The 19,331-nt window shown below is 37.1% G+C and overlaps 4 protein-coding genes across 5 annotated transcripts; 2 read left to right on the forward strand and 2 right to left on the reverse strand.

Moving 5' to 3' along the window:
• Positions 1 to 83: 83 nt before the first annotated feature.
• On the forward strand, positions 84 to 4,952 carry Cdc27 (Cell division cycle 27). The gene is made up of 4 exons (XM_053750257.2): positions 84 to 256; positions 343 to 418; positions 589 to 736; positions 1,688 to 4,952. Exons 1-4 carry the CDS (start codon positions 233 to 235, stop codon positions 3,549 to 3,551), a joined length of 2,112 nt encoding a protein of 703 aa, XP_053606232.1. The 5' UTR covers positions 84 to 232; the 3' UTR covers positions 3,552 to 4,952.
• Neos (Neosin) lies at positions 4,948 to 10,272 on the reverse strand. The gene is made up of 9 exons (XM_053750258.1): positions 10,128 to 10,272; positions 9,955 to 10,035; positions 9,357 to 9,633; positions 8,187 to 8,320; positions 7,614 to 7,784; positions 7,276 to 7,390; positions 6,701 to 6,900; positions 6,139 to 6,311; positions 4,948 to 5,799 (listed from the first exon to the last, which is right to left on the reverse strand). The coding sequence occupies exons 2-9, from the start codon at positions 9,968 to 9,970 to the stop codon at positions 5,551 to 5,553; spliced, it is 1,335 nt and encodes a 444-aa protein (XP_053606233.1). The 5' UTR covers positions 9,971 to 10,035; positions 10,128 to 10,272; the 3' UTR covers positions 4,948 to 5,550.
• Positions 10,273 to 10,532: 260 nt separating this feature from the next.
• On the forward strand, positions 10,533 to 13,550 carry LOC128672829 (mpv17-like protein 2). Of its 2 annotated transcripts, none has more exons than XM_053750259.1 (2): positions 10,533 to 10,719; positions 12,473 to 13,550. In XM_053750259.1, the coding sequence occupies exon 2, from the start codon at positions 12,482 to 12,484 to the stop codon at positions 13,082 to 13,084; it is 603 nt and encodes a 200-aa protein (XP_053606234.1). In that variant the 5' UTR covers positions 10,533 to 10,719; positions 12,473 to 12,481; the 3' UTR covers positions 13,085 to 13,550. The 2 variants fall into 2 exon arrangements, with proteins under 2 accessions (XP_053606234.1, XP_053606235.1); XM_053750260.1 differs by lacking the exon at positions 10,533 to 10,719 and adding an exon at positions 11,281 to 11,416.
• Positions 13,551 to 13,660: 110 nt separating this feature from the next.
• Positions 13,661 to 18,853, reverse strand: LOC128673261 (uncharacterized). Its single transcript, XM_053750992.1, has 10 exons — positions 18,704 to 18,853; positions 18,393 to 18,565; positions 18,040 to 18,105; positions 17,493 to 17,633; positions 17,053 to 17,316; positions 16,412 to 16,556; positions 15,970 to 16,111; positions 15,536 to 15,734; positions 14,762 to 14,897; positions 13,661 to 14,161 (listed from the first exon to the last, which is right to left on the reverse strand). The coding sequence occupies exons 1-10, from the start codon at positions 18,851 to 18,853 to the stop codon at positions 13,805 to 13,807; spliced, it is 1,773 nt and encodes a 590-aa protein (XP_053606967.1). The 3' UTR covers positions 13,661 to 13,804.
• Positions 18,854 to 19,331: the final 478 nt, after the last annotated feature.

Genomic DNA, 19,331 nt, shown 5'->3' on the forward strand with positions numbered 1-19,331 from the left:
CATTTTTTTTGCAAAACCATGGGGTTCCAATCAGGACGTTTATCAAATATTTTTTTTTTCTTGTCTCTGATTCTTTCTGCCACTGCCAGTCATAGACAATCAACAAATAAAAAATGTCCGTCGTAAAAGATGTCCTAATTTTATTTGTGAATGTGTAAAAATCGTAGCTTGCGATGTAAATTATTTCGTAGTATTTACATTACATTGATAGAAGTGCTTAATATCTACAATAATGATTGTTCAGGAGCCTTTACAGGTATGTCATAAAACCAATAGTTGTACCAACTGTCAATGCATTTTGCTTTCGAAAAGGTATCGTAAAATCGTTTGAATTTCCAACAGGTGATCGTTTGGGATTGTCTCAATAATTACGAGTACGACAATGCTATATTTTTGGCAGAGAGATTACACGCTGAAGGTAAATAATCCCAATAATACTAGTACCCTCAATGTAAAACCAATATTTAATTTCGTTATCCACCTGCATTATTATGGTGTGTTATTGATTTTTACGCAACTGGTTCATTCACAGCGCAATGCAAGTTTCATGCGAAGTGCATTTTTTATGAATTTTGTTTTACTTTTCAGTTACGTCAGAAGAAACAGCATTTTTGCTGGGGACATGTTATTATAGAACTGGACGAGTGAATGAAGCCCATCATTTACTACAAAACTACCCATTATCATTACCACAAGCCAGATTTTTACTAGCAAAATGTTCAATAGAACTGAAACTGTGAGTATCTTGTTACTCTAAAAATTATCTTTTTCAAATTAGAATTATTTTCTTGTTTAATGGAGATGTATTTTTTTTACTGTCCATGCAAACCAAAATAGTTTTTCATTCATTTTGTAAACAATCAAACATTTCATATTAAATCTAATTCAGATATTTAGGTGAATTAAATAATTCTCTATTAATAATCATTTCCTAGATCTTTATAAAAGTAACGTAATTTTTTGAAGTTTTCATTGCTTTATTTCTAATTCACTAAAAGATGTTGTAAAACATGAAGAATGTGTGGTTGTCCACATATCAAGTTGCATAGGTTTTTATACCATTCTAATAGGGGGGCGAATTTGCACTTTATTTTGGTCGGTTGATGTGCTTTTTACATTTTTCATAGATAGATGATAGTGTTGTGAAGGTATTAGCATAGCTCTGTACTCAGAAACTGTACAACAATTATTGTGGAGTTGTCGTCTCAGATATTTGGCAGCAGTTTGGGTGTGTTGTGCCTTTTTCTGTGTTTGTGTCCGTTGGCAACACGAAACAGTATATGGTCTGTTGAGGGTTGTCCATTTAATTGTCTATGTACATACTTTGATGAATTAAAGTATGTTGATATTATAAAACTTTGCATACCTACTACTTTGTTTCAATGCTGACTGTATGTTTGTCTGATAGAAAATTAGTGCAGCCATAATAAGTTGTCTGGCTTTTTTGATGTTAAAAGTCTAAATTAAGTGGGGTACTTGTAACATGTTATTTCAAATTATTTTGAATATCATATTTCTATTTGGTAAAGAAAATTAATGGAGTAATAAAATAATGTTTGTATTGTTATTGAGACTTCAATAGGTTGAAGTATTGACAGTGTATGAATAGAATAATAATTACTGACTGACTAATAAATTTCATTACTCTTGATATGTACTCAACCATTCTATGTTATTATTTTTACAGATACAAGGATGCAGAAATTACTATTGGCTCAAATCTAGATATAGTGGCGTCAGAATTTGGCGATCAAGCTCCTTTTGCTCTACAGCTACTTGCCAAAATCTACAACATCACAGAAAGGAGAAGCAAAGCCGCCGAGGCTCATCGGAAAGCATTGTCATTGAATCCATTTATGTGGAAGTCATTCGCACAACTTTGTAACATGGGCGAAAAAATTGATCCTCACCAAGTATTTCAAATGAATAATACAGAATTTTCATTTGGCGTGACAACACTAATGAATCTAGTCAGCAACTCTGAAAATATATCAATTGTTAACGCCAACATTCCTAACAATAACACTAGTATAAATGCTAATGTCACACCAAACAATGTGGCTGCTCGTACACCCATGACCATGTCAACGAGCATCACTCCTGAAACCCAAGCCCCTGTCAAACGTATGCACAGCGTTTTCAGTGGTGTGGCGCCGATACCATTCTCTCCGTCTTTTGGCATGCTACCTATGGAAGAATCTCCTGTATTGTACACTCCGACACTCACTGATTCTAATGAGCAGAAAGCTATACCTAAGATAGTGAATTCGCTGCGAGCGCAAATGTCAGCGGTATTTAGTCCAGCACCGCGATGTCTAGGTCCAGCTCCGCGAAGATCGTCCAGATTGTTCAGTAATAACAATAGTAGCTACTCTGTGAAAGAAAATAATAAGTCACCAAGCAGGAAATTTGTAGCGCCCAAAAGTCCATCTAGGAAAAATAAGCAACGCATTGCCAAAAATATCAAAACAAATACAGTGGAAACAAATGAACGAAATAAAAATGTAGAATCTGTAACACCCACCATGACACCAAAGAATTCGAATGGTGTAGCATTGTTAAATTTGTTGAAAGAATTAGGTAAGGCTTATATGGCTCTGTCATTTTTAGAGTGTAAAAATGCCATCAAGTTGTTCCAAGAAACCCCAACTAAACAATTGGCTTCTCCTTGGGTGCAAACAATGATAGCGCGTGCACATTACGAATTAGCGCAGTATGAGCCGGCGGCCAAAATTTTTGCTGAGATTAGAAAACAGTATCCGAATCGGTCGGAAGGCATGGACATCTACAGCACCTGTTTATGGCACTTACAGCGCGAAGCCCAACTGTCGGCGTTAGCTCAAGATCTAGTAGAATTAAATAGGACCGACCCGATAGCGTGGTTGGCGGCAGGGAATTGCTTTTCGCTGCACAAAGAACGCGAAACTGCCCTAAAATTCTTCAAAAGAGCCGTACAGATCGAGCCGGATTTGGCGTACGCTCACGCCCTGTTGGGCCACGAGTATGCCGTCGCAGAAGAGAGCGACAAAGCGCTGGCGAGCTTCAGGACCGCAGTGAGCATCGACCCTCGCAATTACGTCGCCTGGTTCGGTATCGCCACGGTGTACGCGCGCCAGGAGCGCTGGAAGGCGTCGGAGGTGCACATCCGGCGCGCGCTGAGCATCCACCCGCAGTCGGGCGTGCTGCGCTGCCAGCTGGGGCTGGCGCAGGCGGCGCTGGGCAAGCTGGAGCGCGCGCTGGCCACGCTGGAGCGCGCGGTGGCGCTGGACGCCGACAACCCGCTGTGCCGCTTCCACCGCGCGTCCGTGCTGTTGCGCGCCGGCCGCGCGCGCGACGCGCTGCCCGACCTCCACCATCTCAAGGACATCGCGCCCCGGGAGTCGCTCGTCTACTACCTCCTCGGGAAGGTGCACAACAAGCTAGGCAACTCCCACCTAGCTCTGATGCACTTCAGCTGGGCTACCGACTTGGATCCTAAAGGGACCGGGGGCCACATAAAAGAAGGTTTCGATCCTTCCAAACAGGAAGATCCTCCGGAGAGGTCGTCTTAAATTATTTTTATGTCATATGTAACGGAAGATCGCCTGGCCCGCTCTATGGCACAGCGGTCGTTGACTTCTCTTGTAAATATCGCGCTCACCTGTCGGGCTCCCGATTGACACCAAATTCTCTTCCAAATGATAGCTTTATGGAGTTTGATGGGTGTTGTGATGGCATTTAGTCGCTGTAGTAATAAGGGCGTTGTGGAAATGTTTATATAGGGTAAGATTGGATTTTCCTATACGCCAATTATTTTAAAGAAGTAATATTTACTAACAGCCATTTAAAACAAGAGTGGACTGATAAATTGTGTTGATATTATTTTAGTTAACTGATATTTTGACTGAGATTTTTAGTTCCTTGCAGTAATCAGTTTTTTATTTTGTTTTTTATTTATATAAAATGTATATGTTTGTTGTGCATCTATGACCTGTCCCGACTATGCATGTTCATTAAAAGGTACAGGGTAATTGACAGGCAGGTATGCCTTATAAACATGAAATTGTAGGCTATAAGAAAATATAGTTTTACAGTTTATAAAATGTTAAATTAATCTATAAATATTTCTTTTGAATTTACTATATTCTAATTTCTAATGATCTTCATAAAACTATTTGTAAAATGTGTAAAAATATATGTATGAAAATATTCGTGTAGTTTTGTGTTGAGCTCTGAAAATAACGATAGGTACTGCAAATGGTGAGGTTAATGAATATTATTTCTTTGAAATAGTTGGATTACTAGGGTTTCCTAGTTATTATTATATATATATCTTGTATAGCTAATAACTCTAGAATGGTAATTAGGATTTTTAAAGAATTGATGCCTATGAAGAAGATCTATGAGACGCGGGGCCTTGATCTCATTTGGGGAGTTCTTTAATCAATTATTCAATATAAAAATCATTGACTTTGAAAATATATGCCATAGTATACGTGACTGTCTCACTGCTAGTTATAGATGTTCCTTCAACACTTATTTTGTTGTACAAATCAATTTATAATATGCGATACTGATATTATTAAATTACATAAACTGCTGGCGGTATTCGCCAAATATATGTGTCAATCATGTTAGAATTTATTAATTGAACGTAAAGGTAATACAGAACTATGAAAATATATGCATGCATGTAGACATTTTGATTCTCGATAATGACATATACCTTGAGCTTTTAATGTTAGACGTGCCCAAATATATGAACCTTCAACTATATGAAAATAACCTGGAAGTTTCAATGTATGTCCGGACTTAGTTCGTAGTTGACAAATTCATTTCATATGTACATAACAAAACTATAGCACTGTGTTGTAATTACACATCACCAATGGAAACCTAGCTCTGTGAACAGACTTATTAGACCACCTCTAATTATATGTATAAACTTATTCAAATAAAAAACAGATGTAATATTAATTTCTTTTATTATACCTCGAAATTACATAGTAATATTTGAGATAATTGTTTCCGTTATTTCCTGGTTTGGGAATTCAATACAAGCTATATTACCTCTAGTCCTTTTAGTTGTGAACTAGACGAAACATATTTTAGATGTTGGTTTATAAACTTGCTAAAACATGTTGCATACATTGCCTGTTAGATTTCATGAATTTATTGCAGAATTCTATGAATTCAATATTCAAATTTCAGTCGCCAGCCGCAGTGGAACATCTTACAATAAGCCACCTGCATTTTTCAAGTGTCAGTGTTGTCAACTTCTAACTAGAATTTAAAGTGTAATTAAATAACCCTTTCTATAATATTTTTAGATTGAGTCTTAATTATTTGGCTGTCTATAACGGTATAACATATATACCAAAGCAACTGTTTAGTATAACTAAAGTTTAATCCATGTAGGCTAGAAAAATAATTCCTTGTAAAAAAACATCACATAATTGCGATATATAAAATCATTTTTAGATAGTTATTGCATAGTTTCATAACAGCCAGAATCAATATACGCTAGAGATCAATCTGCTATCCTTAAAATAACCTATAATCTACTTTTATCTACGTGTATTTTGAGAGAATGGAGTCTAAAGCTTTTCTGACTGTAGGGTCATTGAGTAGTTTATTTTGCGCGGGGGATTGAGGTGCGGGCGCGGGCACCGGCGCGGGCGGAGGCTCAGGTTTGTTTAGAACTTTCTTGTCGTTCAGTATGCTTAGGATTCTTTGCTGTAGGTCCGTTTGAGTCTTACTGGCCGGCGCCGAGTTCAGGGGTTCGCCCAATTCCACTTTGACTTGCTGCTCTTTGCGTTCCTGAAAATAATTATTTCAATTATTATAAAAATATTATACTCAATTTGATATTAGTACTGGCCGTATTATACATACAGTCTATTGAAATCCTTATTTGCCTCAAGGCGATAATAGCTTTCCTGATGGCTTTTCATGTGGTTTGAAAACTGCAGAGTACTTATTAGCAGTGTAAAAGTACGGTAGGTAGTCGTAAAAGTCCACAAATGTGGCAACGGAAGTTACTCAGATCAGCTATTCTGTAGCGTTATTTAGTGTCTGTCTATGTCTAATGCCCTATAACGTCCAGTCTAACAATGTCTAGTGTCTGAAAAGGTCCATAGTGGTGTGTGACGTCATCACCTGCAGATATTCGATGACCTTCTCGTACTGCAGCACGGTGAGCGCGCGGCCGTCGGCCAGCTGCCCCAGCAGCGCGTACACGGCCTCGCGGCTGGCGGGGCCGCCGCGCTGCACCTCCTGGAAGTTGCGGGACACGAGCTGCAGGGCGTCCTCTAGCGGGATGTTGCGGTGTTCTGGAAATGTTTCAACGTTTACGTTATTCATAACAAAGTTTATAGTGGTAAGTAATTGAAAGTTTGAAATTTATTACCATAGATCTGTGATTAAGATTGCCTTGTTATGTATGTATGTATGTTATGTTCATAACACTCACTATCAAAATTTACAAATGATCACAGTCTGATCATGATCTTGCACGCAGAGGGTGCCACATCCATCCATGTCATTATTCGCCCGTGTAGCCAACAATTGCTTTGCCTCCCCCAGGCAAATATGGCCCATCTAATGTCAATCACTTCCGCCATCGTGTAGTTACTAAAACTTGATGCCACGCATATAAATTATTTGCGTCCCTTGGATGAAATCCATGTGCAAGCCTCAGTGTAGCTTCCCCTTTATTTACCTTGTGGCAATCCATGCAGTATAGTGAGCGTCAGCGACCTATGCTCCTGGTTGGCCGGCATCACTAGAATAGCGTAGAGACAACCACGAGACGCGATGTTGCCCAACACTTTGCCTATTGGCACGTCTTCCATCGGGAACAGCAGGTCTACGACAATACCGAGCCGTTTCAGCCGACTTTCGATATACTCTGCGTATTCGCTGAAGAAATCATACAAATCATAAGCATATAACAGTTTTAAAAACAGATTAGATTAAATTTCAAGACACACACTCGTCAGCTTAATTAGCTGCGAGTGTTTTATAGAATGAAACAAATACACTATGCACATATGTATATATACACATGTGTTCATGCTAGTCTATAGTAATAGTAAAGAAAGACCTATGTACATAAAGATTGCAAAATGTAGTGCCATATTAAAGTTTGTCAGAAGTTTGTTTTATAACTAAGAAATAAATTATTTTCAGTACTAACATACCTTAGGGCACTGAAAATTAAGTAGAAGTAGTATGTGAAAATTGTGTATTAAGTCAAAAAATTATATAGAATAATAGAAAAGGCTGACAACTTACGTGAGAGTTTTAGATACGACGATGATTTCACAATCGTTCTTCTCAGAGACAGGGAGTGCGCGGGGGTAGTCGGAGTGCGAGGGGTAGCGGTCGTACCCCGGCCGGTCCCAATCGCCTGTGACCAAACATATTCTGTTATATATTAAAGCTATAAAAATACATGTCTATGTCTTATATGTATATGTACCTATAATCAAATGTCGCACTAGATATCCCCGTGTCGTGTCGCATGTTTGCGTTGGCCTCATTGAGACAAAACGACATGATTCGATGCAATACAAAAATATCAATAAAAGCTGTATTATTATTATTTTTAAACTTGTTTATTATTTAATTACCTCTAGGCGCCCCCGGGTCCCTGAAGGGCGGGCGGGCGCGCAGCGGGCCGCGGCCCCTCCCCCGCGGCCCGCCCCCGCCCCGGCCCCGCATCCCGCCGCGCCCCTCGTTCCAACCCTGGTGCTTGTACCCATCTTCGTATTCATTATCATATCCTTCTTCTTTATAACCACCTGTAAATAAACGTTGTGAAATGAATGTACCTTATAAAACATGAATTTTTCCTCGCGATACTCGCCTATACTCTTTTATAATATAGGACGGCAAACGAGCAAATGGCTACCTGATAATAAGGGATCACCATTGATCAGAAACAACTGATATTTTAATTGTTTTATTGTCAGGAGTATCAAGTGTTGTTAAACGAGGATTCTATGTGAGAATGGTATAAGTTACTAGCTGCCTACTTTGTGGCCTAATCTTTTGTCCCACTACCCAGTAATTACGCTGCCTCTCGCCCTTCAAACCTGAACACAGTAATGCAATCACCGCTGCTGTTTGGCGGCTGAAATAGACGAGTGAGGTGCCATGCAGACAAACTATGTACTACGTTTTAAAATATTCAGAAAACAAACCTTCACCAACATAGTTCCCATAGCTATCATATACAGCATCTTCATTAGCATCATCATTGCCGATTGGTATGTTATCACTGAGAGCAACCGCTGGAGGTAAGTCTGGCTGGATGGTAACAACCTCTGTCTCACGTCTGTTGAGAAATAAATCTTATCAAATGTATTATTTCATAGACAGGAGAACATTGCCGTGAGTAAGATAAAACATTTAGTGGAAAAAGAAGGCCAAAGAAGAGGAGGAGAATAGGAGTTCAATTGGCAGGATATGTCTAAGAGGGATGTAACAGATTAGTTGGAAAAAGAGACAATGTTTTGATGTGTGAACACAATCCAGATCCTGCTGCATGATAATAACAGATCAACTAACAACAGACTGGGAAAAGTGGAGGAGACTGGCCACATAGTGGGATAAAGGTAGGAGGATGATGATGATGATCAAGTGTGTTATTGATTACACAGGAATCTGATTTAAATCTAGTCATTTGTAATAATCTAATTGCATATTTGAAGGTATTAGTCTCTCAATCTTGCAAAATGTACCAAATTGATTGTGATTACATTTGGTAAATGGGTAGAAAGAAGAAATATTATGAAGGAAGCACATAGGTTACTTTTTATTTCCAACTTATTAGGATTTTTAGTATTTAGTATAGATATTTAGTATAAGACACTTCATGGACTACAGTGTCAGCAACAACAAAAAAAGTAAACATTTTTTAAGACATTTTTTCTTCAGGTGTCATGATTCTAAGTCATATTTCTGTAAGTTTGGATGAGTGTATATTACTCAATCATGCAAAATCTATTGATTTATTTCAAAGATATTTGGTACATAGGTAGAATATAAACCCAAATAACACATAAGTCTGTTTTAACTCAAAATTGAGAAAGCATGATCATATAAATCATACATATATGTAAGTTGAGAGCAGTCATATAAAGTTATTTTGGAGGGGGTCAAGTTTATCTGTCCCTGAATGTAATTACTAAGAAATAGGTTTACACATAAAAGTTTAACCACATGTGTGGATGATCTTGATAGGTTTGACCTATGTGGATGACCATATAAGACTACCCAGGTACTTCGCTAGTACATGGGCATAAATAAAAATAAAATAAAGGCATGCAGAAACTTTCTGTGAACTTCATACAATATAAGATGTTACTCACTTCCTATCATTATTTTGTAGAGCTGTCCGGACACTTAATGATTTTCCTTGAAAAACACTACCATCTGCTTTTGCAATTGCATCTTGAGCACTAGACTCCTCTTCAAATTGAACAAACCCAAAATTTCTATTAATTATAATGCCATTTATTTGACCGAAACGGATAAAATGTTCATAAATTTCTTCTACTGTTGCATTCTCTTTAAGACCACCAACATAAATCCGGAGATGGGCTGTGGCTCGATTTTTCATAGCCGCTCTGTCCAGGGTTAATTTATCTGTGAAGATATAAAACAGATTTTTCAAAATTCCTGAAAAACAATTACTGATTTGTTTTATAGCCTGTATAATGTGACTGATTTGTGTATAAATTATGATTACTATTGGATGAAATAAAACCTCACTCAACTCTTTGTCATTGCCTGTAGCTTCTTCTAAACCACTCTAACAATATTGATGAGGTTTTAACTGTAGTGAAGAAAATTACACAAATTTTGTTGTTTCGGGTACGTAACTACACCCATGGCTTTCACCCGTGCGAAGCCGGTCCGGGTTGCTAGTTATAAATACCTATTAGACCTAACTCTATTATTACTTGCCTGCTATTGAAGACATGTTGGTGACATAGGTTCACTACCTACAATTTTCCAATTTCGCCAAAGACTTAAATTCACGCCAGTCTGTAAATTATAGTAAAGAGAAATTACGATATAACTGTACAAGCTCAAGAAGTAAAAAAAGGCAAAAAAGAGCAAGCGCTAATATTATTTACCTATTTTACATTCAAGCGTCCCAATCCCAACCAGCGACAGTCCGTACTGCGAGTAAATGTCAATGTCAGGTCAGGAGTGTCATGTCAAGCAGGCAAGGGCAAACCAGACTCAGATGACCATGGAATAGGGATATTACTGCACATTTATCCCGCCAGAGTACTCTGGCGGGTACTGTATGTTAGGTACACAAGCTTTGCCTCCTTTTGCTAAGTCGATTAAAACATTTATTTTAGAGTACTTTATTAATCCTTTCATTATGTAAGCATTGGTTTGTGAAAATAAACAACAATGTAGCATATTCGCAGACCTACAGTCGTCTACTACTACTACTACTACTACTCATCGTCCAGCTAGATTTCGTTTCGTGACGTAACGTCTGCTGTCACTCAACTCGGTAATGTCAAACAGACTGTCATTTCGTTTCAGTGAAAAGAGAAAATTATAGGTTAGAAAATATGGCAAAAAGTATTAATTTTATTAAATTATTTATTTTAACTAGCTAGCGATTTGTTAAATAGCTTAGTTAGTAAATTTTATAAGGGATACAGCAGTAAAAAAATATTCGTGCGATCTTTATGTCGTACGCTTCAAGTGAGTGCCTTTTTAATTTACATTTAAAGATTTGCTTAATTTATCTTAGTTACATAATCATAAGTTATCAGCTCATGAAAATGGCATTTTAAAATCTATATGCACGCAATTTCGTTGGGTATATAAATAATTTAAGCCAGATTTATTGTAAATTATATGTACACACATACTATGTGCCTATTTTGGCAAGCCTCCATAAATAATTAATGTCGAGACCATGGGGTTGGCTTTATGATAGAGTCCTATGGTCTGACAGAGATCTGAAATCAGTACATAACTTTTTCAGTCAGTAGGTTACTAGTTAACAGGTGACCCCAAAAAGACAACCCCAGAACTCAATTTATGTAGTATTCTGTTCCAGCCATATGTATGAAGATAGCGACATTGTTGTAAAACAGTATGAACCTAAATAAAATTATACCCATTTGTTTTAGGTCTGATAAGTTGATCAACTTATGACATTTCGAAGAATATTTTCTAAAGTCCATAACTCGTACAAAAGTGGATTACATGTTGCATTCAGTGGAAAGTATCTGTTTTACACCAATGTCTTGCTGTCCATGGGAATATCTGCAACCGGAGATGTATTGGAACAGAGATATGAAATTTATAGAAATGATTTGGATAAATTTGATTTTGAACGTACCCGCCAAATGGCGATGTCAGGTTTCACAACGGGAATAATTTGCCATCACTGGTATAAGTTCCTTGACAAAATTATTATTGGCAGAACATTTGACATGATCATTAAAAAGCTTATTTTGGATCAATGTATATGTTCACCCACTGTAATACTAGCATTCTTTGCCACTGTTGCTATATTTGAAGATGATCCAATAGAGAATTTTACTGAAGAAGTTGCCGATAAATTTTGGATTCTTTATAGAGCAGAGTGGTTTGTGTGGCCACCTGCACAGATAATAAACTTTTACTTTCTACCAACAAAGTATAGAGTGGTATATGACAATACTATTTCCCTTGGCTATGATATATACACTTCTCAGATAAAGCATGCTAAACATCACCATCATTCATCAGAAAATAAAGAAGTGTGATTTCTTAATTTTATATATTATTTAATTAGTGACTTCATTGTTTTAAATAATTTTAGACTATATTAAAATAACTTTAATTAAATGTAGAGACTTATATATAAAAATATTTGATCCCAACTGTTGGTCTTTAAGTGGACAAACCCTTGGGTAATGTTATACAATGAACATGTTTATAATATCAAAGGAGCATATGTCTATTTTTTACTAAATTTCTCATGGTCTCACAATATTGAAGAGTGAATAAGTTTGCTTTTTTCTGAAGCATTTGATACTGCACTTATTGATTATTTTGAATAAAATGTGTCATAAATTTGTGCTAAAGCAGTTTTATTGTTTTGAAAATATGTTGTATAGATTGTTAGATATATTGCTGCAAAAGCGAATGGTAAAGTTGTTGACATAATAAGACTTAAGACTATTTAGATTGGGCTACTTATATTCAGCAGATGTAAAAAAAATTTACAAGGACAACCTAATTTTTTAATTTTACTGAAGTTAATTAATTTAGTTGCAATATAATGGTTATTATTTATATACAAATAAGGGAAGTGACCAGTTAACAAAGATGGCAAATTAAGCAAAATAGCTAGTGATACACTGACACACAATAATGTACCTAGCTATTTAAAATGATTTTACATTTTAACATTGACATTCCTACTTTTATGAATTAATATTATTCATAACAATTGTTTCAGGAAATAAGGATGCAAGCCCTGGGCCTGACATGGAAGCGATTAGCAACTAAAGCTTCCGATTCTTCATTTATGGCAGGATATTTGAGGAGACTCCATAATACTTTGTTTAGTAGCAAATACCTTTTGTATACAAATGTGTCCGTATCAGTAAGTTTATCAGCCCTGGGTGATTTTTTAGAACAAAAATATGAATTATATAAGGGAACAGAAGACAAATATGATTACAAACGCACCATGCACATGGGATGCTCAGGAGCCGCTGTGGGCGTCCTCTGTCATAATTGGTACAAAGTCCTAGATAGATTTATACAAGGCAAAACAGTGTCAATGGTTTTTAAAAAGTTGGTATTAGACCAACTTGTATTCTCACCAGTTATGATTTGTACGTTTTTTGGTAGTCTAGCGTTGTTTGAAGAAAACCCTGTAGAGAATTTTAGAGATGAAGTAACAGATAAATTTTTAACACTTTATAGAGCCGAATGGATGGTTTGGCCGCCAGCACAAATAATTAATTTTTATTACTTACCAACAAGATACAGAGTATTATATGACAACTTCATATCTCTAGGGTATGATGTTTATACATCTCAAGTAAAACATAATAAGTCATAATATTGTATTTTTAATGTTCAACTGTAATAATATAAATTAAATATTTTGGACTATATTCTAGTTTATAAAAATCCGAATATATATCATGTAAGCAATAATAGAGGCATGCTAGAGACAGTTTACTTATTAGATTTTTATTGAAATATAAATATCTCATTCTACCTCAAATAACTTAGGTTCATTGCGGTTTTCATCACCCAATCATTATTGTAAAATGTCTACGACTGTAGTAGAAAATTTGTTTTGATTTGATTTTATTTCAGAAGATATACATATTTATGTTCATTTTTTGTTCATATATATTACTGCACATAGTAAACGTGATAGCAGCGTGCTATATCATGCCTACGACTATTCCTTGGATTAGTAAAAGTGCTGTGATAATGTACTTATTAGGATTTTTGTAATTTTATCATGTTGAAAATGAAATGACCATCAATAAAAAAATGCATTATTTTTGCATAAACACAATTTATTTTCATTGTATTTTAGAAGATAATATTAAGAGCCAAGTGCCAAGAAATATTGTAAATATGCAGTAATGTAACACAATAACGGCATAACTTAATGCACCAGATTATATATGTATAAGCTACTGGTGTATCAAATCCCATCGAAATTCGTCCAGTACAATTCCGAATTCAGTTTCGTAGTTTTAGATAAATGACATGAATCTGACATCGCATTTTACCTATAACTACCCGTTATTGTGGCATTAGTTTATTTTGGTGTCAAAAACGGTTCGTCTACAGCAGAATTTCTTTTGCTCGCCTCCTTTTTCAAGTTATTAAGAACGCTATGAACGATAGAATTCTCCAATATCCTATCAGACCAAGATTCCGACCTATTCTGAGTCAATCCCGGTGACACCAACTGGCTTGGCCTTGGAGTGCCTCTGTGAGAGTGACCTTTGTCTTTCATGGCTAGTAATGATGTGAGCAACTTGTCAAGAGTAGCTATATCATCAATGTTGGAGCCTTGGATGAAGTTCATTGACCGTTGTGATGATGCACTGGTGACCTGGCTAGAGCGTTTCGATGCTGGCGTCTGCGATTGCAGACCAATAGTGCGTATGACCTGAAAATATACCTAGGTAGAGATGTGGTAAAAGCTTGACACTTAAAAAACTAAAACGAACGCATAAAATGAACGCTTTCTGCGTTTAAAAAAAAAAGAACAGCACTTCGAAATAAGACCCCGACTACTTCCACGACAGGATATGGAGTGGTCCTATTCTAGGGCAGAACCAATAGCAACAATAGCATTCCCGAGGGGAACCGACGTCAGGCAGGCGACCGATTTCGAACAATCGCCACCTAAATATGGGTGTCTGTCTATCATGAAGGCTTAATAATGGAGTCAGGCATAAGGGGCGTTTCACAAGAAGTGATATTTTTTATATTTTCGTTTTAAAATTTCTGTTGCGTGATCCGATGTAGATAACACACATTAGCTGATATCAGCGATAGCAGCAATTCCAGATAAATCCAAATTTTATCTGCCCAGCACGATACGTAACTGCTAAAAATCAAGGTATGACGACGTGACGCGAACAAAATTCTCTAAATCTTCTAAAAAAATTGAACCGCTCTGGCGGCGTTGCCGTTTTATACAGAGAACGCAGTGACAGTGCTAGTAATTAGGAAATAAGTTATTATTGAATAGTAAGTAAGGTACTTCATCAGCGTTGTGGCTCTGATAACTCATCCGTTTGACCTTCCGGTATGTCTCGTCATCCAAGGCCTCTTTGACGGCTGCTTGCAGCTTCTCCTGTATATCTTCCTGTGCTTGGTTTAAATCTTCTAGAACCAATCTGTGAAGGAATTAGTTGTTATATGTATAACACAGTATCATGAAAGTACATATATATCGAAACTAAGTGTTGCTTACATATATGCCAATTGAAACTATATAAGACTTTCAGCCGGAAATTCTTATCTCAAAAATATCTTTTAGCCCATTTTTTATCATTTTCACCTGTCCCGATGTTTGCTTGTCTGTTTGTAAATCTTACAAGTTAGATTTATCCTCCTTGGAAGTAAGTAGGTTGTCCTACAGAGTTGAAATTTATCACGTCGCTTGCATTATTAAGATAAGCATGACCTGATAGTGCTCCCAGGATCGGCTCCCAACGAGGGAACCCCTCAACGGTTTACACGCACGCCCATGGGTTTTTGTCTGGCGATAAATGTCACAAAATCTCTCTGACAACAATAAAAGCTTGTGGCAAAAATTACATTTTCGTTATTAGTAAACGAAATTGCGGGTTTTTTAGAATATATACTTAGTCACATCCACATTATATGTACCTATATACGTTAACAATGATAATTACTTGACTGTGACAATGTTAGGTTCTTAGCCTCTTATCTTGTACTTTTACATATTCGCATTCTGTGCAATAAAGGTTCATAAATAATAATATGTAAGCTTGCGTTTTGGGATACATACTCAGTTCTCTCGTCATCTTTAGCCTGCTGCAGCGTAGCCCTGTTAGCCTCACGGGCTATCCTGATGTCCTGCTCCCAGAACCGCCTGAGGTCAGGCGTGGACGTGTATGGCGCAGCCACCTCCTTGATCTTCAGGAAAATGATCGCGGTGATAAAAATGCAGATCACGTTTACTATCGTGAGGCAGCAACTGACTATTCCTAAAAATAGTGATATTCATATTGATATAATTTCTTTCTCCATTTTTATGTTACAAATATTGTTTACTATAATATTGATTATAACAAGTCCGTGCTTATAATTTAGTCATATTTTACGTATTGCGAATTTGTGACGCCTATTTAAGTGCTTACTGTATCTATTGATTTTAACAGGTAACTTATGGTTATTGTATAATTTATTGCTACCTGTTAAGCGAATATAAACATAACTTACCATTTATTGCAAATTCTATCGGCAAATAGTCGTGATAAAGTGGTTCATAGGAAGAATTGCCGAAGTATGCTTCTCCCTTGATGTGGGGGATTTTTATTTCTGGGTGTAATAGCCAAATACAGGCCAGGGCCCAGAAAAGTCCCTGCAATAGGTATAACATAACAAGTATATTATAGAAAGGTTAGTTATAAAAATATCCCTCTATTCTATTGTGGTGATGGAACAGAGGAAGATCAGTCATGTGTCAAGGACTTGATACACACACATACACCTAATATATCTAGATCGAATCAATCCGGTGTACATTGCTGGTTGTCTCTTGCGTTAATACAAAGTTCACATTAATAGTCAGCAATGTACACTGATTCGCGTCTAAATTCCCCGAAAGTGTGTAGTGACAGCTATTACATGACTTGCAAATGCTAATGATAATAATTCTTACACAGTTGACGACGGGTGGCAGGAGTGAAGCTGATATGGCAATGCCAATTAGCGGCCCGGCGCTGCCCTGAAGCAAGGCCAGGGCTACACCGGTGCCTGAAGTCAAGGCCCATAGCACGCCCATCCATAATGATCTTACGTTTCCGCTGAAAAGAGCAGAGTTGGTAATTAAGTTGGGAGAAGTCATTTTTTGAAATAATAGGTTTCAACTAAAGCTGCAGTCCGATTACTCCGTACTTAGTCCTCCATTGTTTTTTGATGTCTATCGATGGACAACACAGAAATTGCATGCGAAAACGCATGACCACCAAGGAGTGGCAACGCGCTACGTGTCGACGCAATGGTCAGCTGGTCTTAAGTAATAGGTAGTTATATTAGCACTTAATCTACTTTTAAATTTACTAAAAAGTTGAATCGAAGTATTTTTAAAGCCCTTTTCATTGTATTTTTTTACATGTACAAAATAGCTACCACAATAGACAGCTATTTCTGTAATCTTCATAGGTACCTACTTCGGTTCCGATTCTAAAAAATAAGATAAAATGCTGTTTAATCAAAATCAACGCGGTGACGGCATACCTATATCTATACTCATACACAGTACATATAATAACAAGGATCCTTACTAACAATTTTACTTACCGACCCTTCATTTCCTCTGTGGGAAAGTCTCCTAAGCCCCATGGCATGTCTGTAGAGCCCAAAATTAGTCCAAAAATGAAGCCAAATAGCAAAGAAACCAACATGCCCACGACTAAGCTTTCGAATCCGCTTCTCACGAGGGTCCGGTCTGAGATGATGGTGCCGAATGTAATGGACATGACTGGACCCATCAGTGGGGACACCAGCATTGCGGCTACTATGTTTGAAGCATTGTTTTCGACTAGACCGAGGGCTGCTAGGGAACTGCAAAGAATATATAACATAAAATGTACCTATTAAATTGTACTTATACTTACTTCAGTAAAATTTTGTTTTATTTTTAATGATAAAAACTTTTAGTGAAGTTAGGTATCCTATTCCGATTTTTCTAGAATTTGGGTCACCTACAAATACTTATAGCTCAAACAATCTAAACTCACTCAGCTGTTACAATCAAAGTCAAGTAATCGAAGGACAGCTCGCCTCCGCCCCGCACCCCGTCCACCACTTGCTTCACGGTCAGTTTAGACCGTATCGACTCGACGAAGTTTCGCCATCTCTTCGCATCTTCAGTCTTGCGGCTGTGAATAGTATAATCACTTAATAGCGAATACGGGTTGGGAGCTTGAAGTAGGTCGGTGCAGACCGATTGCTTATGTAGCACTTACCTATGCGTAACGATGTATGGAATTAAGCATGTGTGCTCACCACGTACGCAACGCAGCCAGATACAATCCCATACAATAAACGCGTAATGTTTTGTGTAACTGCAGAGTGGTTCAATCTATGCCTCATCGTTAGTCTTGCTCAAACTGCTCTATAGAAGATTGTAATGAGTCAAGAGAGACAAGACAATTGCTGGGGCTACTTACTGGTCCAAATTAATATAAATTATCTGCTATTTGAATTCGAAAATGAGAAGAACACGTACCGCTACCCATATGTGACGCATATAGCATTCGGTCTGCACCATGCTTTGTTACTTACAATATGGTGTCTTCGTCATCTTCATCGTTGATGACTGCGGAATGTACAACGTTGCAGGGAAGTACACTGAAATAATGAATTGCCAACATCAAAAAGTGATCTAAAAAATATGATAATTTCAAATATTGGTGGTATGTGCTTTCGCCTTAGAATAAGACCACTCGATATCGTTCCTTGGATGTCATATGTGGCAACATTATTCCGAAGGTTGACGTCAGTCTCGGTACTGGTTGTAATTTGTACAGCTGAATGGAAAGTTATTTTTTACATTGACCATAGGTTACCCCGAATGCATTCAAGAAGATGCGGGGATGAGAGACAGATAGAAATCCTCGTTAGTAAATTGATAATACCTGACGATAGACTTGCAACGGACTCCGATGCCCAGCTGCGTCAAACAATGCAGCATTGTCTCACACTTGTCTCCAGTAGCCAGGGGGAAGATCACCTCATAATAGTTGCTGGTTTTGTCGCTAACCCACACCACGTGTTCTACTTGCAGCTTTTTCAGTAATTCTTGCAAGATCTGGACAATATGGAGAATAGAATCCGCCTGTTACTTTGTTACTTCTACATTACAAATGAGAGAAAAATTTCCTACTTTTCATATTTTTGGAAGAATGTAATTACAAAAACAGTTTTTCTACTTAAATTTAGTACTTACGCTTTCCATGGTAAAGAATTCATCATCTTCATGTATATCCTCTAAAGCCGGATTAAAACCGTCATTATAATATTGAGTCAAATGCACCGGTATACTAGTACTTTTTGATTTCTTACTCAGCAGCTCCACTTCTAAATGACAAGGCTTCATTGCTGTGGAATCTTCTAAGGAAATTATGTCTCTAGGTCTCCCAAATCTCAAAATATGTTCATAGTTACTTGAAGGTATGCAAATTATGAAAATCACCCCCGACGGCATTGTATAACAGATAGACTGCAAGGCAAGAATTCAGTATTCTAACTGCACCTTCCTTGTTATCATTTCAGTTGCTACTATGAAATTCTATTCGACAACACATATCGTACGGAATTGCTCTTATTGTTATATAGATAAGGTAATATCAGAACTTAACTTTATAGCACGATTGACTTCAAATAGAACTATAGGAAAGATGAAAAAAAAAAAAATAGTGTCAGATCTCAGGGGCGAAGCAAAATTTGTTATTTAGATCGATAGACCTTCTCCTTTTACACATACTTATTGTAATTAAAAGTAAATCAAAGTATAAACTAATAACTTAAGATTCTCCTCATAGAATGGGCTAGCAATTTATCACGTCGCATTAATA

The sequence above is a fragment of the Plodia interpunctella genome, chromosome 10 (assembly GCF_027563975.2).
Source record: "Plodia interpunctella isolate USDA-ARS_2022_Savannah chromosome 10, ilPloInte3.2, whole genome shotgun sequence".
NCBI classification, from domain to species: domain Eukaryota; kingdom Metazoa; phylum Arthropoda; class Insecta; order Lepidoptera; family Pyralidae; genus Plodia; species Plodia interpunctella.